We start from the raw sequence: 27,397 nt of genomic DNA, 5'->3' as shown, positions 1-27,397 counted from the left end.
AAAGTGCTGGGATTGCAAGTGTGATACCATACCCAGCTGCTATTATTTCCTTTTTTTTTTTTTTTTTTTTGAGACGGAGTCTTGCTCTGTCACCCAGGCTGGAGTGCAGTGGTCTCAGCTCACTGCAACCTCCGCCTCCCAGGTTCAAGCAATTCTCCTGCCTCAGCCTCCTGAGTAGCTGGGATTACAGGCACACGCCACCATGCCCAGCTAATTTTTGTATTTTTCGTAGAGACAGGGTTTCACCATGTTGGTCAGGCTGGTATTGAACTCCTGACTTTGTGATCTACTCACCTCAGCCTCCCAAAGTGCTGGGATTACAGGCATGAGCCACCATGCCTGGCTATTATTTCTTAAAATTGATTTTCTGCTCTATATTTTTCTCCTTTCCTTACATGACTTCAATGACACCATCGTTAGGCCTTTTGGTATTATCCCATATATCCCTAAGACTGTCCTTTTTTTGTTAATTATTTTTCTCCCTGGATAATTTGTACTAATCTGTCATCAGCTTCTCTGTGTCATACCTCTGTCATCTCTATTCTCTGAAGTGTCAATCCACTTGGATTTTTTTTTTCAGTTTTGGTTATTGTAAGTTCTATTTTTTTTGTTTTTTGTTTTTTTAAGACGGAATTTCAAAAAACTTGTTACCCAGGCTGGAGTGCAATGGTGTGATCTCGGCTCACCGCAACCTCCGCCTCCTGGGTTCAGGCAATTCTCCTGCCTCAGCCTCCTGAGTAGCTGGGATTACAGGCACGCGCCACCATACCCAGTTAATGTTTTGTATTTTTAGTAGAGACGGAGTTTTACCATGTTGACCAGGATGGTCTCGATCTCTTGACCTCGTGATCCACCCGCCTTGGCCTCCCAAAGTGCTGGGATTACAGGCGTGAGCCACCGCACCCGGCCAAAAAAATGTTTTTTTGTAGATACTGGGTCTCACTGTGTTGCCCAGGCTTGGTCTCAAACTCCTGGCCTCAAGCACTCCTCTTGCCATGGCCTCCCAAAGTGCTGGAATTATAAGTGTGAGCCATTTCCAATGGAAATTCTAAAATTTCTATTTGCTGTCTTGCTGTGTTGCCCAGGCTAGAGTGCAGTGGTGTGATCTTGACTCACTGCAACCTCCACCTTCCAGTTTCAAGTGATCCTCATACCTCAGCCCCCCAAGTAGCTGGGACTACAGGTGTGTGCCACCATGCCTGACTTCTTCTTATTATTATTTTTTCATATTTTTAGTAAAGATGGGGTTGTGTTACTCCAAAAGACGGAATTTGGCCAGGCTGGTCTCAAACTCCTGACCTCAAGTGATCCACCCACCTCGGCCTCCCAAAGGCAAGAGCCACTGGGCAGCCTGCTTAGACTTTGTATCTTGTTTTTTCAAAAGTGTTATGATTACTTTCAACCATTTTTATAATAGCTTCTTTAAAGTCTTTGTTAGATAATTTCAACATAGGTGTCATGTAGGTATTGGCACCTGTTGATTGTCTTTTTCCGTAAAACATTAAATTTTTGCTGGTTCTGCCTATAACAAGTATTTTTGGATTATATCTTGGACATTTGGATTATTATTTTCTGAGACCCTTGCTCTTCTTTCAGTATTATGGGGAATATTGATACAGGTTCAATATCCATTATCCAAAATGCTTGGGACCAAAAGTGTTTTGGATTTTTGTTTTTTAAATTGTGGAATATTTGTCTTGTCCTTATTGGTTGAACATTTCTAATCCCCAAATCTGAAATCCAGAATACTCCACTGAGCATTTCTTTTGAGCATCATGTTGGTGCTTGAAAAGTTTTGGATTTTGGAGCACTTTGGTTTTCAGATTAGGAAAATACAACCTGTAGTTTAGTTTTTAGGAGACCATCAACCCATTTAGGTTCAGGCTACCAGTTCTCACCCTTTTTCTGTGAGCTGTAGTTTCAGTGTCAGAATTTATTTGGATCCATCCTGTATATATACCACCTAGTGGCCAGTCTGAGACTTGGGCCATGGTCTGTCTCTCAATTCAGATCTCAGGTTCTGTAGGCTGCTTTTTAGTATCAGATCTATGCATGTGTAGCTCATGGGTGAGCACAAGAGTTCATAAACAACTTTATAGGGTCACTTCTTGAACTACTACTTCTCTGTGATCTCTTCAGTACTTCTGGTTTATTGGACCAACCGCTTTTCAGGCCTTCTGCCCTAAAGTCGGGGTTTTCTTTCTTTCTTTTTTTAATTTTTATTTGTAAGAGATAGGGTCTCGCTCTGTTGCTCAGGCAGAGTGCAGTGGTTATTCACAGGCGCGATCCCACTACTGATTAGCACAGGAATTTTGACCTGCTCTGTTTCCGACCTGGGCCGGTTCATCCCTCCTTAGGCAACCTGGTGGTCCCTCACTTCCTGCAAGTGACCATATTGATGCCGAGCTTTGTGTGGACCCCCTGTAGCCATAGCACACTACAGCCCAAAACTCCTGGTGGCAAGCAATTCGCCCGCCTCAGCCTCCAGAGTCGCTGGGACTACAGGCACGCATCACCATGCCTGGCTAATTTTTGTATTTTTAGTAGAGACGGGGTTTCGCCATGTTAGCCAAGCTGGTCTCGAACTCCTGGCTCAAGCGATCCACCTGCCTTGCCTCCCAAAGTGCTGGGATTACAGGTGTGAGCCACCGAGCTCGGCCAGAGTCAGGGTTTTAATTGTCCAACTCCGCTATGTACTTTTTGTGACTGAGCCCAAGGCTAGGACCAAGCAGTCAGACAGAGAGAGAAAAAAAAGCATTGGTGACTAAGCCCATCCTCTTGAGACTACTGCTCCTCTGATTGGAGAGGAAGGTTCCTGTCATTCAGTTTCAGTTTCCTGCTATTTTCCCATTGCCACTGCTACCACTAAAAGTTTGTTTTCAGCTGGCATGTAAGAAAACAAACAAACAAAAAAAAAAGGAAGGAAAGTGGGAGATTTCTGTGCACTCTGAGTTTTTGGAGACCTCTCTCCTATTCCTCAGTCTAGAGCAAAACTGGTTTCTCCTGGAGCTCTCTCTGTCCACATCAGTGGACACTTGTGGATTTTAGGCTACATATGACCACTATAGGGGATACTAGAAGAAAAAGAAGTGCTGAACTCACTATTAGTTCAGTGGTACTTCGAATCCTGGTCTTCTTCCCTAATCTGCCTGGTACTGGTTATTTTCTAGAGTCCTCAAATAGCTATCCCTGGTTTTTAGAATTACCTTTAGTAATTGGTTCTATCCCTGGTAGAGTGTGGTTACTTCATTTTATCCAGAACTGAAACCTGTATGAATTTTTTTAAATGAATAAAGAGTAAAATCAAGTATTTGATTTGGGGGCATAATTTTCCAACAAAATTCTGTGATGGGGCAGGGCACGGTGACTCATGCCTATAATCCCAGCACTTTGGGAGGCTGAGGCAGGCAGATCACTTGAGGTCAGGAGTTTGAGAATAGCCTGGCCAACATGGTGAAACCCCATCTCTACCAAAAATGCAAAAATTAGCCAGGTGTGGTGGCAGGCGCCTATAGTCCCAGCTACTCCGGAGGCTGAGGCAGGTGAATTCCTTGAACCCGAGAGACAGAGGTTACAGTGAGCTGAGATCGTGCCATTGTACTCCAGCCTGGGTGACAGAGTGAGACTCTGTCTCAAAAAAAAAAAAAATTGCCATAGTACAATCTAGCATCTGTTACTTCACATATAACTTGCTAGCACAATCATAAAGAGGGGTGGTTTTTTTTTTTTCTTTTTTTTAGAGAAAGTATACTTAGACTTTATTTTTTCCAAGGGATTACATTCTTTTGATATTCAAATCATTCTCTTTTCAAATGCTTTTCTTGCCATTATCTTTTGTCATTCTCTCTTGTACTGTTACAACTGTACCAGATCCTCATTTGTCTGTGGCTTCTAGCATGAAGTCAGTAGTCCTCCATCATTTTCCTTGACTTTAGAAAATCCTGACCCTTACGACAGATTGGCTAATTTACTTTGATTTGCATTATCCTTTCAACTGTTTGCATCAGATGGTTAGGAAGGGACTGACCCACAAATAAATAACTTTCTTGTGGTAATCTCTTTGGTAGGGAGAGATGTTAGTAAAGAGAGATGTTAGCAAGTCATGCTGTGTAAGTAGTGAATATTTTTAGCTTACAGCATCATAAATTTTGGTATTTGGATAATGATTCTTAATTATGAGGACCCCCTTTTTAACTATAAAAAGACCCCAAAAATTGGAAAATAGAGATGTCAATCCTAATTCCACTCTACTCTTCTTTATATGTAAGTTTTGATAAGGTAGCTATCTCTCTGTAAAAAAATTTAACCGTTATTCACTTAATAATGTATCTTAGCCAGGCACAGTGGCTTACACCTGTAATCCCAGCACTTTGGAAGGCCGAGGTGGGCGGCTCACCTGAGGTCGGGAGTTCAAGATCAGCCTGACCAACATGGAGAAACCCTGTCTCTACTAAAAATACAAAATTAGCCAGGTGTGGTGGCATTTGCCTGTAATCCCAGCTACTCGGGAGGCTGAGGCAGGAGAATTGCTTAAACCGAGGAGGCAGCGGTGGCAGTGAGCCGAGGTTGCACCATTGCACTCCAGCCTGGGCAACAAGAGCAAAACTCCATCTAAAAAGAAAAAAAAGTGTATATATATATATATATATATAGAACACCATTTTTCATTGTTGCTGTATAATTTTTACCAAATCATTTTTAATAGGCACAGAATTATGAGGAGAGCTCTCCTAAACAAACATCTAAGAACTCTTAGATAATAATGTCAAGGTTAGGGATTCTACCTTGCTACCTGTGCCTCTGTGGATCTCTAAAAGAAAGGGTATGACTTCCAAGGCACGGTGGCTCATGCCTATAATCCCAGCACTTTGGGAGGCCGGGGCAGGCAGATCACCTGAGGTCAGAAGTTCGAGACAAGCCTGGCCAACGTGGTGAAACCCCATCTCTACTAAAAATACAAAATTAGCCAGGCGTGGTGGTTCATGCCTGTAATCCCAGCTACTTGGGAGGCTGAGGTAGGAGAATCGCTTGAACCTGGGAGGCGGAGTTTGCAGTGAGCAGAGATCGCGCCATTGCATTCCAGCCTGGGCGACAAGCTCTGCTCTCAAAAATAAAGGGGATAAGACTTGATTATATATCATCACGGAGCAGCAAATACTGAGAAAGTTCTTTTATGTGTAAGGTCCTGTGGTAGGCACTAGGATATAAATGTGAGGAAACCATTCTGTGTCCTCACAGAACTTCAAGTTAAATGGGGAGGCAGAAGCGAGTAAGTCAGTACAGTAAAGAAAAAACACAGAGGAGGAGAGGGTAGTCCAGAAAGGTTTCGTAGAAGTAATACCTCTTGAAGGAAGAGTAAGTATTTGCCTGTCAGGGCACAGGGCATAGCGGTACATGAAGGGAAGTACATATAATTCAGTGTATAAGGGGATAGGGTCACAGATCTCTACATATTGACATTGAATAGTCTGTAAGACATGTTAAGTACAAAAAGCAAGATGAAAATAACATGATGATACTGTTTCACTTATGGAAAAAACAAAGCCGTATTGGTGTCCATATATATATGTATGTGTGCATAAACATTGTTGAAAGTACATCTGCCAAACTGGTAACATTATTCACTTCTGGAGAAGGGAGTGGGTGGAGAGGTAGAGCTACTGAGGGGACTGTACATATGGCTTGTGTTTTTGGCTTCCTTTTTTCTTTTCCTTTTTCTTTCACTCCTGCCCCCCCCCCACTTTTTTTTTTGTTTGGAGGCTGAGTCTCACTCTGTTGTTCAGGCTGGAGTGCAGTGGCATGATTACATTACATGTAATTACAGCTCACTGTAACCTCCACCTCCCAGGTTCAAGCGATTCTTGTGCTTCAGCCTACTGAGTAGCTGGGACTACAGGTGCATGCCGCCACACTCGGCTAATTTTTTGTATTTTTAGTAGAGATGAGGTTTCACAATTTTGGCCAGGGCTAGTCTTGAACTCCTTACTGCAAGTGATCTGCCTGCCTCAGCCTCCCAAAATGCTGGGATTACAGACGGTAGCCAGCAGGGCCAGCCAGTAACCCTTCTTTCAAACAGTTATATAAAATTCAGCTTTCTGGAAAAAGCAGAGCCTTTTTTTTTTTTTTTTTTTTTTTTTTTGAGACAGAGTCTCACTCTGTTGCCAGGTGCCAGGTTGGAGTGCAGTGGCACAATCTCGGCTCACTGCAACCTCTGCCTCCTGGGTTCAATCAGTTCTCCTGCCTCAGCCTCCTGAGTAGCTGGGGCTACAGGTGCACGCCACCACGCCCAGCTAATTTTGTATTTTTAGTAGAGACGGGGTTTCACCATGTTGGCCAGGATGGTCTCGATCTCTTGACCTCGTGATCCACCTGCCTCGGCCTCCCAAAGTGCTGGGATTACAGGCTTGAGCCACTGCGCCCGGCTTCATTTTGTTTCTTAAGTCAGGCTGGAGGACCTGGAGACCTCGACTCTTGTGTTTGTGTACATGGATGCATACAAATAAAGAGGACTAGAGAGGCCGGGCGTGGTGGCTTGCTCCTGTAATCCCAGCACTTTTGGAGGCCGAGGCGGGTGGATCACTTGAGGTCAGGAGTTCGAGATCTGCCTGGCCAACATGGTGAAACCTCGTCTCTTAAAAAAAGAGACCTAGAATGCTGTATAGATCCTGGAGTGTTAACAATCACAGTCTAGCCAGGCATGGTGGCACACACTTGTAGTCCAGCTACTCAGGAGGCTGAGGCAAGAGGATCACTTGAGCCCAGGAGTTCAAGGCTGCAGTGAGCTATCATCACGCCACTGCACTCCAGCATGGTCAACAGAGGAGGCCCTGTCTCAAAAATATAAATAAATAAATAATTTAAAAAATGAAAGCAAAAAAAAAATGACAGTCTATGAGAGAGCACATTGTACATGTTTTACAGTTTTCTTAGTATATATTCTGACTTCCTATCAGAAGTATTGTTTGTTATAGTTAGTCAATGAATTTTATTTGTAGAGAATACTCAACACTAGGACTGTATGGTGTATGAGACACTCTCATACATTGATGGTGATAATATAACTTGAGGCATCTGTTTTGGAAAGAGATTTAGTATTGTGTCAAGAGTTTGTGAAAATGATCACACCCTTAACCTAGTGACTACACTTCTAAAAATTTGCCTTGTGGAATGACCCAGAAAACTTACATAAAAATATGCCTACATGAGAGACGTATTTATTTATTTATTTTTGAGACAGAGGCTTACTCTGTTGCCCAGGCTGGAGTGCAGTGGTATGCTCTTGGCTCACTGCAGCCTCTGCCTCCCGGGTTCAAGTGATTCTCTGCCTCAGCCTCCCAAGTAGCTGTGATTACAGGCACCCACCACCACACTAAGCTGATTTTTGTATTTTTAGTGGAGAGGGTTTCACCATCTTGGCCAGGCAAGTTTTGAATTCCTGACCTCGTGATCCACCCGCCTCGGCCTCCCAAAATGCTGGGATTACAGGTGTGAGCCACTGCGTCCCACCCAAGAACATTTTTCTAATGAAAAAGTAAAAATGACTTTTTTTTTTTGAAATGGAGTATCGCTCTTGTTGCCCAGGCTGGAGTGCAATGGCGTGATCTCGGCTCACTGCAACCTCCGCCTCCCAGGTTCAAGCAATTCTCCTGCTTCAGTCTCCCAGGTAGCTGGGATTACAGGCATGTGCACTATGCCTAGCTAATTTTTGTATTTTTAGTAGAGACAGGGTTTCACCATGTTGGCCAGGCTGATCTTGAACTTCTGGCCTCAGGTGAGCCCCGCCTCAGCCCCCTGGAGTGCTGACATTACAGGTGTGAGCCACTGTGCCTGGCCCTCCTTTACCTGAACTTTATATGTACTCCTTTTTTTTTCTTTGCTTCTCCTTCCTTCCTTCCTTCGTTTTTCCTTCCTTCCTTCCTTCCTTCCTTCCTTCCTTCCTTCTTTCCTTCCTTCCTTCCTTCCTACTCCTCTCCCCTCCCCTCCTCTCCCTTCCCCTTCTCTCCCTTCCTCTCTCCCCTCTCTCCTCTCCTCTCTTCTTTCTCTCTCCTTCCTTCCTTTCTTTCCTTTTTCCTTCTTTTCTTCTTTCCTTCCTTCTTTCTTTCCTTCTTTCCTTCCTTCTTTCCTTCTTTTTTTCTTTCTTTCTTTCTTTCTTTTTTTTTTCTTTCTTTCTTTCTTTCTCTTTCTTTCTTCTTTCTTTTTCTTTCTTTCTTTCTTTCGTCTATTGCCCAGGCTGGAGTGCGGTGGCACAATTTCAGCTCACTGCAGCCTTGACCTCCCAGGCTCAAGCAGTCCTCCCACCTCAGCCTCCCAAGTACCTGGAACTACAGTACAGGCACATGCCACCACACCCAGCTAATTTTGTATTTTTTGTAGAGATGGGGTTCTGCCATGTTACCCAAGCTGGTCTGAAATCCTGGGTGGAAGTGATCTGCCTGCCTCAGCCTCCCAAAGTGCTGGGATTACAGGTGTGAGCCACCACACCCAGCTGATATGTACTCTTTTGTGTCTCCCTTCTTCAGTCAGTATAATATCTTTGAGACTTACACATATTATTGTGTATATCAATACTTTGTTCTTTTTATTACTGTATGGTATTCCATTGTATGAATATACTACAATTTATTTATTCTTCTATTGATACATATAGAGAGTTGTTTCCAGTTTGGGGCTATTATGAATAAAGCAGTTAACATTCTTGTTCATGTCTTTTGGTGGATATATGTACTCATTTCTCTTGGATAAATACTTAGAAGTAGGATTGCTGTATCATATGGTAAGTATAATTTGATTGTATTAGAAACTGCCAAATTGTTTTCCAAACTGTACCAATGTATGCTCCCACCATCAATGTACTGGAGTTCAATTATTTCATATCGTTGCCAGTGCTTGATATTAATAGTCCTTCTAATTAGCCATTCTGGTGGATATGTAGTGGTATCATATTGTAGTTTTATATATGTTTAAGTGCCTTTGGTTTTAATGTTCATAACTTTTGAATCAATTTTGTTTTTAGGATATTTTCCTAAGAGCATAATCTGAAATCCAGAAAAAAATTATATAGACAATATATACTCTTTGCTGTATATCTTATAAAAGCCAAATGTGAAAAATTACCTAACTGTTGGATATTAGGGAAGAGGTTACATAATTTATGACACATTCATAATGACAAAATATGCAACCATTCAAAATTACTTAGATTAGATGATTATTATAATAAAAGCAAGATACAAAACTGTACATAATAGACCAGCTATACATCAACAAAAAAATTATATAAAATAATACTGTAAGCCAGGCACAGTGGTGTATGCCTGTTATCCCAGGACTTTGGGAAGCTGAGGTCGGAGGATTGCTTGAAGCCAAGAGTTTGAAACCAGCCTGAGCAAAAATAAAAAGATTGGCTGGGCACAGTGGTTCACGCCTGTAATCCCAGCACTTTGAGAGGCCAAGGTGGGTGGATCACCTGAGGTCAGGAGTTAAAGGACCAGCCTGGCCAATGTGGTGAAACCCTGTCTTTACTAAAAATACAAAACTTAGCCGGGAGTGGTGGCACACACTGTAATCCCAGCTATGTGGGAGGCTGAGGCAGGAGAATCGCTTGAACACGGGAGGTGGAGGTTGCAGTGAGCCAAGATGGCACCACTGAACTCCAGCCTGGGTGACAGAGCGAGACTCTGTCTCAAAAAATAATAATAATAATAAAATAATGAAATTAAAACATACTGTAAGGGAAGATACCAAAATATCTTTGGATGGTCATAGTATGTGATTTTCCCTCTTATCCTAATGTATTTTTTGTAATAATCATGTAATCATTTTAGAATAGCACAAAATATAAGTAAGCTTTTTTTAAGCATTCCATATTTTATGTTTCATAATGCTTTCTCCCTGCCTAATCTTTTCTGCCAAGCAAAAATTTGCTCTTAGCTTTCTTTAAATATCTGATTTCTGATCATTATTTTAACTCCCAAATTATAAATTGTATTTATAAAAAAACACTCTCATGTTGTTTCTTTTTCTGAAAACCTGATGTTCCAACATCCAGTCCAGGACAGAAGATAAAATAGAGCGATTCAAGAAAGCAGTTGAGTACTATTCAGTCACAACCAAACTCTCTTCACTGCCAGTGGGTCCTTCCTTTCTAGGTAAGGCTTCCATCTGACCCTAAGCTGCTCTGTTCATAGGGGAAACTAAGTTGGTCCCTCAGGAACTCCAGAGCCAGAGTGGAATCACTTGTTGGTGTTATATCCTCCTCCAAGTCAGCCCTTATCTCTGTTTGGTGGGCTTTCTCCTTTTGATTTCTCTGTCATAAGAGACATAACATAAGAAGGGCCCTGGCCAGGTTTGGTGGCTCACACCTGTAATCCTGGCACTTTGGGAGGCCAAGGTGGGTGGATCACCTGAGGTCAGGAGTTTTATGTCCAGCCTGGCCAACATGGGGAGACCCTGTCTCTACTAAAAATACCAAAAATTAGCCAAGCATGGCAACAGGTGCCTATAATCCCAGCCACTCGGGAGGCTGAGGCAGGAGAATCCCTTGAACCCAGGAGGCGGAGGTTGCACTGAGCTGAGATCATGCCATTGCACTCCAGCCTGGGCAACAAGAGTGAAGCTCCATCTAAAAAAAGGTGGGGAGGCTGCTTGCTCAAATTTATAGATGGGGTGCAATGCCGCTTCCTTAGCTTGGGTTTCTTCTGATGCCAACCCCCATTCTGGCCTGGTATATGTAAAATAGCCCTGTCTTTGGGGTCTGGCCTAAGTTGGAATTCCATCTCTGCTAATTATTAGCAAATGAACCTTGGCAAGTCACATTTGTATGAAATGTGGCTCATGATACCTACTTTATAAGATTCTTACCAGATGAAATAATTTATGTCAGGTTTGTAGCATGGCACATAGTAGCTGTTCAATAAATTGTAACTTATTAATAACAATTTTTCAGGGCCAGGCGTGGTGGCTCACGCCTATAATCCCAGCACTTTGGGAGGCCGAGGTGGGTGGATCATGAGGTCAAGAGATGGAGACCATCCTGGTCAACAAGGTGAAACCCTGTCTCTACTAAAAATACAAAAAATTAGCTGGGCATGGTGGCACACACCTGTAGTCTAGCTACTCAGGAGGCTGAGGTAGGAGAATTGCTTGAACTCAGGAGGCGGAGGTTGCGGTGAGCCATCGTTCCATTGCACTCCAGCCTGGGTAACAAGAGCGAAACTCCATCTCAATTTAAAAAAATAAAAATAAAAAAACAATTTTTCAGGTGATATAGGGTGAGCAGAATATAACATGGTAGAATTATTAGAATTGACTGAGAATTATTGGAATTGATTGAAGTATATCTGTTTCTCTTGGCTTCAGGTTTTCGGAATAATAGGCTTGGAAATCCTCCCGCTCCACAAAATCAGGTGGGCGCCATTTCTCCTGGAAAGCCAATGGTAAGCATCCTTTAGCCTGAGACCATTTATTAGCATTAGACTCGGGTTGCTTCCTGATTTTTGTAATCTGAGGAGTTAGGGTGATTCAGTGTTACTAGACTTCAAGGCCATATATACCTATATTACCTTCTCAACTTAAGGGTGCAAGACTATGCAAAAAAAAGCATCCAAATCAGTACCACTAGTCGTTGTGAAAATAGATTAGCTAATATCAGAGAATAGTTCTAGGAGTCCTCAAATGTTCGTTGTCCTGCCTGTGGAGCCTTCTGTTCATACATCACTGTTAGAATCATTTCTCATTATTCTCACTAGGTACTTTGTATCTCAACAATCTCTGCTACTGGCATCATCCACTGTGTCACTCCCAACTTCAGAGGGAGCCATCTTGGAGCCTTGTAAAATGTTAAATAGCTTTTCTGTCTGTTTTATCCTTTAGTTTTCTCACCAAGTGCCCCAGAAAGTGAAATATCCATCACCATTCCCAGTGGGACCCAACTCTTCTCTTCTCTTCTCCTCCCATACTTTGGGGGAATCCCATGCTTTTTCTGAGGATCCCATGCTGCAGAACAGCCCCTTTGCCAATTGGGCTGTCTCTTATGACTCTTCTGCATCCCAGTTTTCCAATTACCTGCCTTCTAAAGCATCACCTCCTTTGGGACCAGACTCTTCCCAGTCTTCTTCCTCTGATGGTGATGAGCCAAATGGAGCTAGCACTGAGTAAGTATCTCTATAGACACTTAGGGAAATAGATATCTGAGGCATCTGTATTATTTTACTTGTTAGGTGGGTAGAGGGTGTGGGGAAGTATAATTCCTGGCTTTCCTGGCTTTCCTCTGTAGTGTTTTGCTCTTAGGAAAGCAAAGTTGGAAAACTTTTTCTCTGCTTGCCCACTTCATGCTTATTTGGCCCTGTGCAGATGGTAATTTTCAAACACCCAGGCCACTGAGGTAAAAGGCAGGATAGTAGCTGGCTAAGGAAGCCTTGGTGTGGATAGTGTGGCTATCATTTCTTAATTTGTGAGAAGGGTAGATTAAATGTAAAAAAAAAAAAAAAAAAGACAGAAAAGCATTTGTAGAGTAGAAATAGTGGAATAGTTGAGTAAGCAATTATATTGCTTACTAAGACAGGGTTCTGAGGATTAAAAGAGTGGGATTTGTGTAAGCAGATTATTGCTGGGAAACAGAGCTGCTTTGAGGTTGTAATTGTGATTATTTTCTTAAAACATAAGCAAACTCACTGAGCACAGTGGCTCATGCCTATTATCCCAGCACTTTGGGAGACTGAGGTGGGCAGATCACCTGAGGTCAGGAGTTCAAGACCAACCTGACCAACATAGAGAAACCCTATCTCTACTAAAAAATACAAAATAAGCCGGGTGTGGTGGCACACGCCTATAATCACAGCTATATGGTAGGTTGAGGCAGGAGAATCACTTGAACCCAAGAGGCAGAGGGTGCAGTGAGCTGAGATCGCGCCACTGCACTCCAGCCTGGGCAAAAAGAGCAAAACTCCATGTTGGGGGAAAAAAAAAAAAAACTCTACATATGACACCTTACAAGGTATAAAGGGTCCAGAGTGATTCCAATGACTTGATCACTTTGGTTGGTGTCAGGTGAAAGAAGCCAAGAAGTCAGTAATGGCCATTGAAAGGAAAGTTATCAGTCTAGTGATAACCCAGTGTGCTGACCTCCAAAGGGTTTGTCAGACTCCTTGGGTCCTTCAGAACAGGCATCTTGAGTAGGAATATTTTTATCAGTCTCCCTTTTCTGTTTGACACTGTCTTTCTAAATTTTTTAGTCATATCACAGAATCACTTCCGCACCAGCCGGAGTGGGAAAATCCTAATCGTGGCAGAGGGTCCTGGCAACAGCCTGTTGATACTGGAGTTTCAGAAGTGAGCCTAGGTGATGGCGAGCCCCACATCCCGTCTCTGCTGTCTATGTCTACAAGGAGCCACATGGATATCACCATTCCACCCTTACCTCCAGTAGCCCCAGAAGTCTTGAGAGTTGCTGAACACAGACACCGGAGGGGTCTTATGTACCCATATATCTACCACGTCCTCACTAAGGTGAGGCAGCACATCAGGACTTACATCCCTGCTCTTAACACTGTACTTCCTACTTCCTAGGACTGTCAGTTCCCAGAGAACATTCTGATCATTGGTATATGAAGTCAGAAAAAGGAGACCACATACGGTGGGCCCCTCATCAAACTAAGGCCTTAGGTGAGGCCAGACTAGCAGGAGTTGGGACTGTGTGGTAAATGAGGTCCCTAGAAGAGAAGTGTGATTGTGAGATTTTGAAGTAGACAATGCACCAAGTTGGTGGACTCTGGTTCTAGGGATGGACACAGTCTAAGAAGCATTATGCCCTTTTACTTATCTCTTTCTCTACTTGTGCAAAGCTGTTCCCCTCCTCCAGTCTTATACATACCCATCCCCCAGCAAAATGGCTAAGGTGGACTTTCCCCATTAGTTAGCTATAGTCAGTTATTGTTGAGACTTTATTTATTTTATTTTATTTTTTGAGACAGAGTCTCGTTCTATTGCCCAACTGGAGTGCAGTGGTGCAATCTTGGCTCACTGCAACCTCCGCCTCCCAGGTTCAAGCAATTCTCCTGCCTCAGCTTCCCGAGTAGCTGGGATTATCGGCACGTGCCACCATGCCTGGCTAACTTTTGAATTTTTAGTACAAACAGGGTTTTACCATGTTGGCCAGTCTCGAGCTCCTGACCTCCAGTGATCCCCCCACCTAGGCCTCCCAAAATGCTGAGATTACAGGCGTGAGCCACCGCGCCTGGCTGTTGAAACTTCAAAAATGAAATATAGAGGCCAGGCACGGTGGCTCACACCTGGAATCCCAGCACTTTGGGAGGTCGAGGTGGGCGGATCATGAGGTTAGGAGTTTGAGACCAGCCTCACCAACATGGTGAAACCCCATCTCTACTAAAAATACAAAAGTTAGCCAGGTGTCATGGTATGTACCTGTAATCCCAGCTACTCAGGAGGCTGAGGCGGGAGAATTAACTTGAACCAGGAGGCGGAGGTTGCAGTGAGCTGAGATTGCACCACTGCACTCCAGTTGGGCGACAGAGCAACACTTCATCTCAAAAAATAAAAATAAAAAATAAAAATGAAATATAGCTTATAAGTTGACTACGATGAGCTAAGCTTGTTACAGCTTCTTTTTAGTATGAAACGCTGTCTAAATACAAATTAAAAATTTAGTGGATAAGCCACAGAGGCTGCAGTTTATCATTGGTTCCTCTCAGCTCAGTTCTAAACTTAAGGTAACTCATTTTTTTCTTTTCCCTGGACCTTTCTCTTGTTAGGGTGAAATTAAGATCCCCGTATGTATTGAGGATGAGTGTAACATGGAGCTACCTCCAGCTGCTCTCTTATTCCGGTCAGCTCGTCAATATGTGTATGGAGTTCTTTTTAGTCTGGCAGAGACACAGAGGAAAATGGAACGTTTGGCCATGCGACGGCGACTGCCTGTGGAAGGTAAGTGTAGTTCTAGCTATGACAGTTCTCTCAGCACTTGACACAGAGCAAATATGTCTGTGCAGGCACATTGGGTACCTATTTAAGAAAAGGCAACATTCAGCCGCGCGCGGTGGCTCAGGCCTGTAATCCCAGCACTTTGGGAGGCCAAGGCGGGTGGATCACGAGGTCAAGAGATCGAGACCATCCTGGTCAACAAGGTGAAACCCCGTCTCTACTAAAAATACAAAAATTAGCTGGGCATGGTGGTGCGTGCCTGTAGTCCCCGCTTCTCGGGAGGCTGAGGCAGGAGAATTGCTTGAACCCAGGAGGCGGAGGTTGCAGTGAGCCGAGATCGCGCCATTGCACTCCAGCCTGGGTAACAAGAGCGAAACTCTCTCTCAAAAAAAAAAAAAAAAAAAAGAAAGAAAGAAAGAAAATGCAACATTCAACAGAATACATATTGGTATCAGATATACATTAACTTAAGCCCCAATTCTGTAATTATCAAGCATTTAGAGTGACTACTATTTTTAAGAACCATGCTTGGCCAGGCATGGCAGCTCATACCTGGAATTCCAGCACTTTGGAAGGCCAACACAGGCAGATCACTTAAGCTCAGGAGTTCAAGACCAGCCTGGGCATCATGGCAAGACTCCATCACTATAAAAAATGCCAGGCAGGGTGCCTCATGCCTGTAATCCCAGCACTTTGTGAGGCAGAGGCGGATGGATCTCTTGAGTCTAGGAGCTCAAGACCAGCCTGGGCAACATGGAGAAACTGCCTCTACTAAAAAGAGAAAAAATTAGTCAAGCAAGGTTGTGTGCAGCTGTAGTCTCAGCTACTTTGGGGTCTAAGATAGGGGAACTGATTGAGTCTGGAAGGTGAAGGCTACAGTGAGCCCTGATCATGTTACTATACTCCAACCTGGGTGACAGAGTGAGACCCTGTCTCAAAAAAAAAATTGGCTGAGCATGGTGGCACATGCTTTTAGTACCAGCTACTTGTGGGACTGAGACAGGAAGATCACTTGACCCTGGGAGGTAGAGGCTGCAGTGAGCTATGATTGTGCCACTGCACTCCAACCTGTGTGACCCTGTCTCACACACAGAAAAGAAAGAACCATACTGAGTTTTGGGCACATAGAGCTGTATCTAGCAGTCTTTCTCTTCCATGAATTTTTTGTTTTGGGATTTGAACCTGTAGGTAGTTGGAAACATTGCCGTATTTTAAACTACAGAGTGCCATAGTCAAATTAGCATGTTCAAAAGACCATTTCTCTGTTTCTGGGAAGCTAGAGTAGTAGATCAGATTTACTTTTCCTTAGTCCTCATGCTAAGTACAACTAAATGCCCAGGACATTATCCATAAAAGAAGCACAAGACATTCTAGAAAGTAGAGATCCTGGGGCTCAAGGAATGACACAGTGGCGCAGTGGCGAGTTCCCTGAATTTTCTTTTTTGCCTCACATATCCCAGACTGGGTGTGGGGCAAACTGGTAGCCCAGAAATGTCACCAGCTGCAGACCAGTATAAGCCCTCCCAAAACCTACTTTCTCCGGCCAAAAGACCAGAAAGGAACAACCTAGCAACACAAAGATTTTTACGTAATAACCTCTGTACTCTAGCCAAATACCACAGAAAAGCTATGGTCTCCCCCACCCCCTACCAGCAAAGGCCAAATGAAGAGCCTAGACTTCCATACTTAACCCAAGCTGTAATGAGGTGTCCCACCTGCCCCCCTGGGGAGGTGTCGAGACAAGGTCAAGTGGGGAGCCAGGACTTCCACTTCCACCTGACAATAATGACACAGTGTTCCCCTTTACCCACCAGAGTAAGGTCAAAACAGACCTACTAAAACATAAGGTTTAAGTAAGATCCAGAGTCTTTTAAAATAATACCCAAAATGTTCAGTTTTCAATTGAAAATCCCTCATCATACCTAGAACCAGAAAGATCTCAAATGCAGACCTCAAGAAAAGAAAAGGAAATGAACATAGAGGCCAGGTGCAGTGGCTCATGCCTGTAATCCCAGCTCTTTGAGAGGCTGAAGCAGGCAGATCATGTGGTCAGGAGTTCGAGACCAGCCTGGCCAGCATGGTGAAACCCCCGTCTCTTCTGAAGATACAAAAAATTAGCCAGATGTGGTGGTGCGTGCCTATAATCCTAGCTACTTAACAGGCTGAGGCTGGATAATTGCTTGAACCTGGGAGGCGGAGGTTACAGTGAGCTGAGATCGTGCCATTGCACTCCAGTCTGGGTGACAGGGTGAGACTCTGTCTCAAGAAAAAAAAGAAAAAGAAAAAGAAAATGAACATAGAGATGACAGAAGTTTGAATTATCTCACAAGGATTTCAAAACAGCCACCATAAAAATGCTTTGGTAAACAGTTATAAATGGGTTTGATGTTTGCATAGCAAAAGAAACAACAGACTCAATAGCCTACAGAATGGGAAAAAATATTTGCAAACTGCATTGGACAGAGGGCTAATACTCAGAATCTATAAGGAACTCAAACAACTCAAGAAAAAAGTAAACAATCTCATTAAAAAGGCAAAGGACAAGAGTTGACATTTTACAAAAGAAGACATACATGTCGCCAACAAATATATGAAAAAATACTCAGCATCACTAGTCATCAGAGATATGCATATTAAAACCACAATGACTGGGTGCAGTGGCTCATGCCTGTAATCCCAGCACTTTGGGAGGCTGAGGTGGGCAGATCACATGAGGCCAGGAGTTTGAAACCAGCCTGGCCACCATGAAGAAACCCCGTCTCTACTAAAAATACAAAAAATTAGCTGGGCACGGTGGCATGCACCTGTAATTCCTTCTACTCAAGGTGGGTGGGAAGGGGGCAGGAAGGAGAGCAGGGCTGAGGCATGAGAATTGCATTAGCCTGGGAGGTAGAGGTTGCAGTGAACCAAGCCTAAAACCAACAGATGTTGGCAAGGATGCAGAGAAAAGGGAATGCTTATATACTCTTGGTAGGAATGTAAATTAGTGCAACCTTTATAGAAAATAATATAGAGAATTCTCAAAGAACTAAAAATGAACTACCATTCAATCTAGCAATCCTACTACTGGGTATACATTCAAAGGGAAAGAAAGTACGATATCAAGAAAGATACCTGGGCCAAGTGTAGTGGCTCACACCTGTAATCTCAATACTTATGGAGTCCCAGGTGGGAAGATGCTTGAGACCAGGAGTTTGACACCAACCTGGGCAGCATAGTGAGACCCCACCACAAAAAAAGAATTTTTTTTTTATATAGCTGAGCATGGTGCACACCTGTAGTCCCAGCTATTCTGCAGGATTGCTTGCATCCAGGAGTTTGAGGCTGCAGTGAGCTATGATACCTCCATTGCACTCCAGCCTGGATAACAGAGTAAGACCTCATCTCTTAAAAAGAAAACGCAGTACGTAAAATCAATTCAGACCAGTATCTTTCATCAATGTATGTTATGGATTGAGTGTTTCTGCACCCTTCCCCAATTCATATGTTGAAATCCTGACCCACAATGTGATGGTATCAGGAGATGGGGCCTTTGGGAGGTAATGGCTCATGAGTGTGGAACCTTCATGAATGAGATTAGTGCCCTTATAAAAGGAACTCCAGATAGCTCTTTCTACTCTCCACTCTATGAGGATACAATGAGAAGACAGCCATCTGCAAACCGGGAAGCAGGTCCTCACCGGATGTGTCTGCCAATTTCTTGATCTTAGCTTCCAGCCTCAACAATCGTAAAAAATCGATTTATGTTATGGTACTTTATTATAGCAGTCAAATTCACTAAGACAATATGGATGCAAAAATTCTTAACGAATCACACTGCCATGTGTGTACCTATGCAACAATCTTGCATGTTCTTCACATGTACCCCCAAACCTAAAATGCAATAAAAAAATTATTAATGAAATATTAGCCAGGGAAATTCAGCAATATATAAAAAAAAATTACATGCCATGGCCAAGGCCAAGTAGGGTTTATTCCATTATTATAAGCCTTGTTCAATATTTGAAAAATCAATAAATATAATCCACCAAATAAACAGGCTAAAGAAAAAAGTCATGTGATTATATCAGTGGATACAGAGAAAGCATTTGACAAAATTCAGTACTCATTCATGATAAGAACTATCAGGAAACTACAAGAATAGAGGGGAACTTCCTCAAGATAAAGTATATCTACAAAGAACCTACAGCTAACATGGTCATTCCGTATGTGGGGGATTGGTTCCAGGACCCCCACATACACTAAAATTCACTCACAATCAAGTCCCACAGTAGGCCCTGCAGAACCTGTGTATACCAAAAGTTGGCCCTCTATATACGTGGGTTTGGCATCATGTGAATTCTGTATTTTCTATCTGTGTTTGGTTGAAAAAAATTTATATGTAAGTGGACCTGTGTAGTTCAAGCTTGTATTCAAGGATCAGCTGTACCTAGTGGTGAAAGATAATGTTTTTCCCCTAAAATCAGGAACAAGGCTAGGATGTCTGCTCTTTCCACTGCTCTTCAACATAGTACTAGAAGTTTTAGCCAGTGCAGTAAGGCAAGAAAATGAAATAGAAGGCATAGACATCAGTAAGGAAGAAATAAAACTGTAATTGCAGATGACATATAGTTAGTTAGTCTATGTTGAAAATCACAAGGAATCTACAACAAAACTCCTGCAACTAATAAGTGAGTTTGTTAACGTTGCAGGATACAAGATAAACATAAAAATTGATTACCTTTCTATATATTGACAATGAATATGTGGAACTGAAACCAAAAAATGCAAGACCATTTACAGTCCTTCCAGAGAAAATGAAATAAACATTTAACAGAATGTATTCAAAATCTGTATGCTGAAAGTCACAAAATGCTGATGAAACAAATAAAAGATCTAAATAAATGGAGAGATACAGATGTTCATGGATTAGAAAACTCAACATAGTAAAGATGTCAGTTCTCCCCAACTTGATAACACAGGTTTGATGCAATTCCTGCCCAAATCCCAGCAAGATTCTTTGTAGATATAGACAAGATAATTCTAATGTTTATATGGAAAGACAAAGGAATTAAACGAGCTAAAATGATTTTTGAAAAGGAAGAATAAGTTGGAAGCAGTTGTTGAACCTGATTGTAAGACTTACTGGATAACTACAGTAATTAGGATTGTAGGCCAGGCATGGTGGCTCACAGTTGTAATCCCAGCACTTTAGGAGGGCAAGGTGGGTGGATCCCTTGAGCTCAGGAATTCAAGACCAGCCTGGGAAACATGGGGAGACCCCATCTCTACTGAAAATACAAAAAAAAAAAATAGCTGGATATGGTGGTGTGTACCTGTGGTCCCAGCTCCTCAGGAGGCTGAGGTGAGAGGATCACTTGACCCCAGGGGGTGGGAGTTGCAGTGAGCTAAGATCATGCCACTGCACTGTAGTCTGGGTGTCAGAGAGAGACCCTATCTCAAAGACTGTAGGCAGAGGTGGAATACAACATGTAGATCTGTGGAATACAACAGGGCATCCAGAAATAGTCCCATATGAGTACAGCAAACTGATTTTTTAATTTTTTTGAGACAGAATCTTGCTCTGTTGCTGAGGCTGGAGCACAGTGGCACAATCTCCGCTCACTGCAACCTCTGCCTCCTGGACTCAAGCAGTCCTTCTGCCTCAGCCTCAGCTGAGATTACAGGTGTGAGCTACTGCACCTGACCAGCAAACTGATTTTTGACAAAGCTACAAAGACACTTCATTGGAGGAAAGATAGTTTTTTTTTTAATAAATGATGTTAGATCGGCTGGGAGCAGTGGCTCACGCCTATAATCCCAGCACTTTGGGAGGCCAAGGCGGGTGGATCACGAAGTCAAGAGATCGAGACCATCCTGGTCAACATGGTGAAACCCCGTCTCTACTAAAAATACAAAAATTAGCTGGGCATGGTGGTGCGTGCCTGTAGTCCCAGCTACTCGGGAGGTTGAGGCAGGAGAATTGCCTGAACCCAGGAGGCGGAGGTTGCGGTGAGCCGAGATCGCGCCATTGCACTCCAGTCTGGGTAACAAGAGTGAAACTCCATCCCCCCAAAAAAAAGATGTTAGATCAACTGGACATCCACAGCTGAACAAGTACCACATACCTGTACTAGTATCTAAAATATATAAAGAACTCTCAAAACTGAACATAACAAAAAAATCAAAATAGAAAGTTGGTGCCGGGCACAGTGGCTCACGCCTGTAATCCCAGCACTTTGGGAGGCCGAGGCGGGTGGATCACGAGGTCAAGAGATTGAGACCGTCCTGGTCAACATGGTGAAATGCTGTCTCTACTAAAAATACAAAAAATTAGCTGGGCATGGTGGCGCGTGCCTGTAATCCCAGCTACTCGGGAGGCTGAGGCAGGAGAATTGCCTGAACCCAGGAGGCGGAGGTTGTAGTGAGCCGAGATCGCGCCATTGCACTCCAGCCTGGGTAACAAGAGCAAAACTCCACCTCAAAAAAAAAAAAAAAAAAAAAAAAAAAAAGAAAGTTGGCAAAAGATGCACAGACATTTCACTGAGAAAGGTCTACATACAGCAAATGAAGACATGAAAAGGTGTTCAACATCAGTAGTCATTAGAAAAATACAAATTAAGGCAAAGTGCAGTGGCTCACACCTATAATCCCAGCACTTTGGGAGGCCAAGGTGGGTGGATCACAAGGTCAAGAGATCAAGACCATCCTGGCCAACATGGTGAAACCTCATCTCTACTAAAAACACAAAAATTATCTGGGCATGGTGGCATGCGTGCATCTGTAGTCCCAGCTACAGGTGACTTGAGTCAGGAGACTCACTTGAACCTGGGAGTTGGAGGTTGCAGTGAGCCAAGATCGTGCCACTGCACTCCAGCCTGGTGACAGAGCGAGACTTTGTCTCAAGAAAAAAAAAGAAAAGAAAAATACAAATTAAAACCACAATGAAATATCACTACACACTTACTGAAATGGCAAAGGTGAATAATAGTGATAATACCATTATCCTGGAGAGGATGCAGAGAAGCTGGATCACTCATAAATGCTGATGGGAATGTAAAATGGTACTGCCACTCTGGAAATTAATTTGTCAGTTTCTTTCAAAACTAAAAATAGACTTATACAACCCAGCACTTAGACTCTTTGGCATTTATATCAGAGAAATAAAGACTTATTTTCCTGCAGGAACATATTCACAAGACAGCATGGTAGCCCCAAACTGGAAGCAACCCAGATATGCTTCAATGGGTGAATGATTACACTGTGGTACATCCATACCATGGAATGCTACTCACCAAAAAAAAAAAAAAAAAAAAAAAAAGAAAGGAAGAACTATTGATACATGCAGCAACATGGATGGATCTTAAGGGCATATGCTGACTGAAAATGCCAGTTTCAAAAGATCATACACTGTATAATTCAACTTAGATGATGTCCTCAAAATGACAAAATTGTAGCTGGAGAATAGATTAGTGGTTTTTGTGAGTTAGGGATGGTGCTGAAAGGCGTCATTTGTGACTATTACAGGGTTGGCACAATGGAAATCTTTGTGGTGATGGATTTGTTCTGTATCTTGACTGCAGTGATGGATACACAAATCTATATAACAGAACTACACACTTACATTGTACCAATGTCACTTTGCTGGCTTTAATGATGTATTATAATTATTTAAGATATTAACACCATTGGAGAAATTGAGTGAAGGGTACACAGGACCTATCTGTACTATCTTTGCAACTTCCTGTGAATCTCATTATTTCAAACTAAAAGAATTTTTAAAATAATAACATTCTAGTGGTTTTGGAGCATTGGTACGAGGGAGAGCAAATCGAATAACGGTAGGAACAGTCTTGAGATTCTTGTCAGATCAAAGATAATATTTGAACCACCACAATATTTGTTGTGATAGAAAAAATGGGACAGATAGAAGGGATGATAAGGAGGTAGAATCAGCAAGACTTGGCCGGCCACGGTGGCTCACACCTGTAATCCCAGCACTTTGGGAGGCCAAGGCAGGCGGATCATGAGGTCAAGAGATCAAGACCATCCTGACCAACATGGTGATACCCTGTCTCTACTAAAAATACAAAAATTAAGGCCAGGCATGGTGGCTCACGCCTGTAATCCTAGCACTTTGGGAGGCCGAGGCAGGTGGATCACAAGATCAAGAGATCGAGACTATCCTGGTCAACATGGTGAAACCCCATCTCTACTAAAAATACAAAAAATTAGCTGGGCATGGTGGCACGTGCCTGTAATCCCAGCTACTCAGGAGGCTGAGGCAGGAGAATTGCCTGAACCCAGGAGGCGGAGGTTGCGGTGAGCCGAGATCGCGCCACTGCACTCCAGCCTGGGTAACAAGAGCGAAACTCCGTCTCAAAAAAAAAAAAAAAAAAAAAAAATTAGCTGGGCATGGTGGCACGCACGCCTGTAGCCCCAGCTACTCAGGAGAATAGCTTGAACCTGGGAGGCAGAGGTTGCAATAAGCCGAGATTGCACCACTGCACTCTAGCCTGGGCAGCAGAGGGAGACTTCGTCTCAAAAACAACAACAAAAAAGAATCAGCAAGACCTTGGTAATAACGGAATGATTTCCAAGTATCTTGCTTGGGTGATTGAATAGATACTAGATGTCTCAAATAGAAGAGGGAGGCCATAGCTGAGGAGTTTGAGATTGAGTAGATGTATATAGAAACCATGTTTTCCTGGTCTGTTATGCCTTTGTAAATCTGAAAGACGATGGGTTTTTCAGAATTTTATGAAATATCTTAATGTCTTCTGGGATATCTTGTTGTGTATTATAAAGCCAGATATTTACATGATTCTTCCTTGTGCTGCTTTCCTTATCTAGCCTGGTGCATCTACTAAAAAATTAGATTCAGAGTAACTAAGAAATGTGTAGAGCTGGGCGAGGTGGCTCACACTGTAATCCCAGCACTTTGGGAGGCCAAGGCAGGTATGTAGATCACAAGGTCAGGAGTTTGAGACCAGCCTGGCCAATATGGTGAAACCCCGTCTATACTAAAAATACAGAAATTAGCTGGGCGTGGTGGCAGGCGCTTGTAGTCCCACCTACTCAGGAGGCTGAGGCAGGAGAATCACCTGAACCCAAGAGGCAGAGGTTTCACTGAGCCGAGATCGAACCACTGCACTCCAAGCCTGAGTGACAGAGCAAGATTCTGTCTCAAAGAAAAAAAAGAAAAGAAAAGAAATGTGTGACATTGGGCCTTGATTTCTTTCTCCAAGTTATTATTTATTTATTTATTTATTTATTTCAGAGAAACTTTTTTTGTCGCCCAGGCTGGAGTGTAGTGGCTCGATCTCAGCTCACTGCAACCTCTGCCTCCCAGGTTCAAGTGATTCTCCTGCCCCTGCCTCCAGAGTAGCTGGGATTACAGGCACCCACGACTATGCCTGTGTAATTTTGTTTTTTCTTGTTTTTTTTTTTCTTTGTGTAGAGACAAGGTTTCACCATGTTGGCCAGGCTGGTCTTGAACTCCTGACCTCAAGTGATCCTCCCACCTCAGCCTCCCAAAGTGCTGGGATTACAAGTGTGAGCCACCATGCCTAGCCTTACTTATTTTTTTTAGAGACAGGATTTAGTTCTGTCACCCAGACTGGAGTACAGTGACAGTATATCTCACTGCTGCCTCAAACTCCTAGGTTCAAGGGATCCTCCTGCCTGAACCTCCCAAGTAGCTGGGACTACAGGTACGTGCCACCACACCCAGCTAGTTTTTAAATTTTCTGTGGAGGTAGGATCTCTCCATCTTGCCTAGGCTGGTCTTGAATTCCTGGGCTCAAGCAGTCCTCCTGCCTCAGCCTCCCACATTGCTGGGATTAGACATGTGAACCACCACATGTCTAATCCCAGCCAAACATTGGCTTGATTTCTTTATCTGCAAAATGAGCATTACGTTTTGTGATAATGTATCATAGTAGTTCCTTCTCAGGATTTTTGTGAGGATTAAATGAGATAATATATGTAAAGTACTTGCATATGAAGCACTTAATAAATGTGTACTATTCCTGCTGCTAAAAATAAAAATTATTGTGACAAAAAATTAAGAGCTGAAATGCGGTGGAGCCTGTCAGTGGATACTGTGGCTAGCTGTAGAAATGCTAAGAGATTCTCTAGAGCTTTTTTTCTCTCAATTTCTGTTTTCCAGTTCCTTCAGTGATCCTTAAAGAGTGGTCTGCCTATAAAGGGAAGTCACCTCAAACCCCTGAGCTGGTGTCTGCACTGACCTTTCGGGAATGGACTTGCCCAAACCTCAAGAAGCTCTGGCTAGGCAAAGCAGTTGAAGACAAGAACAGAAGGATGCGGGCCTTCCTGGCCTGTATGAAGTCAGACACACCTAGTATGCTAAATCCTGCAAATGTCCCCACCCATCTGCTGCTCATGTGCTGTGTTCTCCGGTAAGCTATCTGACAGGCAGACAGCCACTTCTTTTTCTTTTACTTTTTTGATATTTCCTTTAAGCACCTGCTTTTATGATATTTGGGGGGGGAGGGAAATCGAACCAATTTTATGTTTGGCTTTTATGTATATTTTATGTTTGGCTTATACTCCAGAAACATCAAAAATGATTGTTCGGACAGTCTTCTCAGTTTATGATCCTTGGTCCTATCAGTCCATATGTGACTCCTTTTTTCTACTGAGTTTTAGTTTAGTTTGCGTCTTGTTCAGTTCTCATCTTTGATCTAATTTCCTTCTTTTATTCACCCATGATCATCCACTCTTGGGTATTTGAAGTGTGTCCTTCCAAGCCAGCCGTCTTCCATATATTTATTTAAACGTACATGTATTCATGCACAGTCTATAGTATTTTTGTATGGGTAAATTTTTTTCCTTTTTTGGCATGAAAGGTGTTGTGCTGTACATCTCATTGTTTCTTTTTTTTTTTTTTTTTTTCCTTTTTTTTTCATTGAGACAGCGTTTAACTCTTGTTGCCCAGGCTGGAGTGCAGTGGTGCAATCTCAGCTCACTGCAACCTTTACTTCCCAGGTTCAAGTGATTCTCCTACCTCAGCCTCCCAAGTAGCTGGGATTACAAGCACCAGCTACCATGCCCAGCGAATGTTTGTATTTTTAGTAGAGACGGGGTTTCACTCTGTTGGCCCAGCTGAGCTCAAACGCCTGACCTCAGGTGATCCGCCCACCTCAGCCTCCCAAATTACTGGGATTACAGGCATAAGCCACTGCACCCGGCCTGTTTTTTTTTTTCACTTATTATTTTTGAGGTCTGTCCATATTCATATATCAATCATTGTTCTCCACTGTTGGGTTATGTTCTATCAAATAATAATATCACAGCATTTTATTTTTCAGTTCTTTGGTATTACAAATAGTGCTGCAGGGGATTTCTTCATAGATGTCTGTGTCTCTTTGTGTTCCTGAGTCAGTTTAAAGTATATACTGAGAAGTAGAATTTCTGGATCCTGTAAAATATGCATGTAGCCTTTCACTAAATATTGCCAAATTGCTCTAGATTATAGTTGTACCAATTTATATTCCTGTGAACAATACATAAGTATTTCTATTTCGTCATATTATTGCCAGTACTAATATCATAAAACTTCTTAATTTTTGCCAATCTAGTGTTTTCAAGTAGTATCTTTAATTTTAATTTGCATTTGACTACAAGGAGGTTGATCTTCTATTTTTATGCTTATTAGCCGTTTGAGTTTTCTTATTCTCTGAAGTGCTGCTTTATTTGTCTTGCAAATTTTTTATTAGGTTACTTGTCTTATTTTGCTGATTACAGAAGTTCTTCGTCAGATGTGTGTGTGTGTACACTCAGACACACATATAGCAAATACTTTTCTATATTTGAGTGTGCGTGCTTGTGTCTGTGCACGTATATCTCATATCTTTTCCAGTCAGTCACAATTTGTTTAAACTTCATGTATGGTATTTTTTGTTTACCAGAAGTATTTAGTTTCTACTACCCTTTAAAAAATTTAACTCTTGGCTGTGCGTGGTGGCTCATGCCTGTAATCCTAGCACTTTGGGAGGCCAAGGTGGGCAGATCACTTGAGGCCAGGAGTTCAAGACCAGCCAAGACAGCATGGTAAAACCCCATCTATACCAAAAATATATACATATACAAAATTAGCCAGGCATGGTGGCGGGTGCTTGTAATCTCAGCTACTCGGGAGGCTGAAGCAGGAGAATCACTTGAACCCAGGAGGCAGAGGTTGCAGTGATCTGAGATTGTTCCACTGCACTCCAGCCTGGGCAACAATGCAACTGACTCTGTCTCAAAAAAACAAACAAAATTAGACTGAGTGCGGTTGCTCACACCTGTTATCTCAGCAGTTTGGGAGGCTGAGGCCAGGAGTTCAAGACCAGCCTGGCCAACATGGCAAAACCCTATCTCTACTAAAAATGCAAAAATTAGCTGGGCGTGGTGGTGCAAGCCTGTGTTCCTAGCTACTTGGGAGGCTGAGGAGGGAGGATCACTTGAACCTTGGAAG

At 42.8% G+C, this 27,397-nt stretch overlaps 1 protein-coding gene across 1 annotated transcript in view; it reads left to right on the top strand.

The window, feature by feature from the left end:
* FAM120C (family with sequence similarity 120 member C) overlaps window positions 1-27,397 on the top strand; it is a 111,999-nt gene that overhangs the window by 39,859 nt on the left and 44,743 nt on the right. The window contains exons 5-10 of the mRNA XM_039475350.2: window positions 10,049-10,148; window positions 11,359-11,435; window positions 11,872-12,152; window positions 13,233-13,506; window positions 14,769-14,940; window positions 25,088-25,337. Of these exons, the coding sequence (XP_039331284.2) occupies window positions 10,049-10,148; window positions 11,359-11,435; window positions 11,872-12,152; window positions 13,233-13,506; window positions 14,769-14,940; window positions 25,088-25,337 (1,154 nt within the window). The remainder of the gene's footprint in view (window positions 1-10,048; window positions 10,149-11,358; window positions 11,436-11,871; window positions 12,153-13,232; window positions 13,507-14,768; window positions 14,941-25,087; window positions 25,338-27,397) is intronic.

The sequence above is a fragment of the Saimiri boliviensis genome, chromosome X (genome assembly GCF_048565385.1).
Source record: "Saimiri boliviensis isolate mSaiBol1 chromosome X, mSaiBol1.pri, whole genome shotgun sequence".
NCBI classification, from domain to species: domain Eukaryota; kingdom Metazoa; phylum Chordata; class Mammalia; order Primates; family Cebidae; genus Saimiri; species Saimiri boliviensis.
This window is presented reverse-complemented; position numbering and strand designations above follow the sequence as displayed.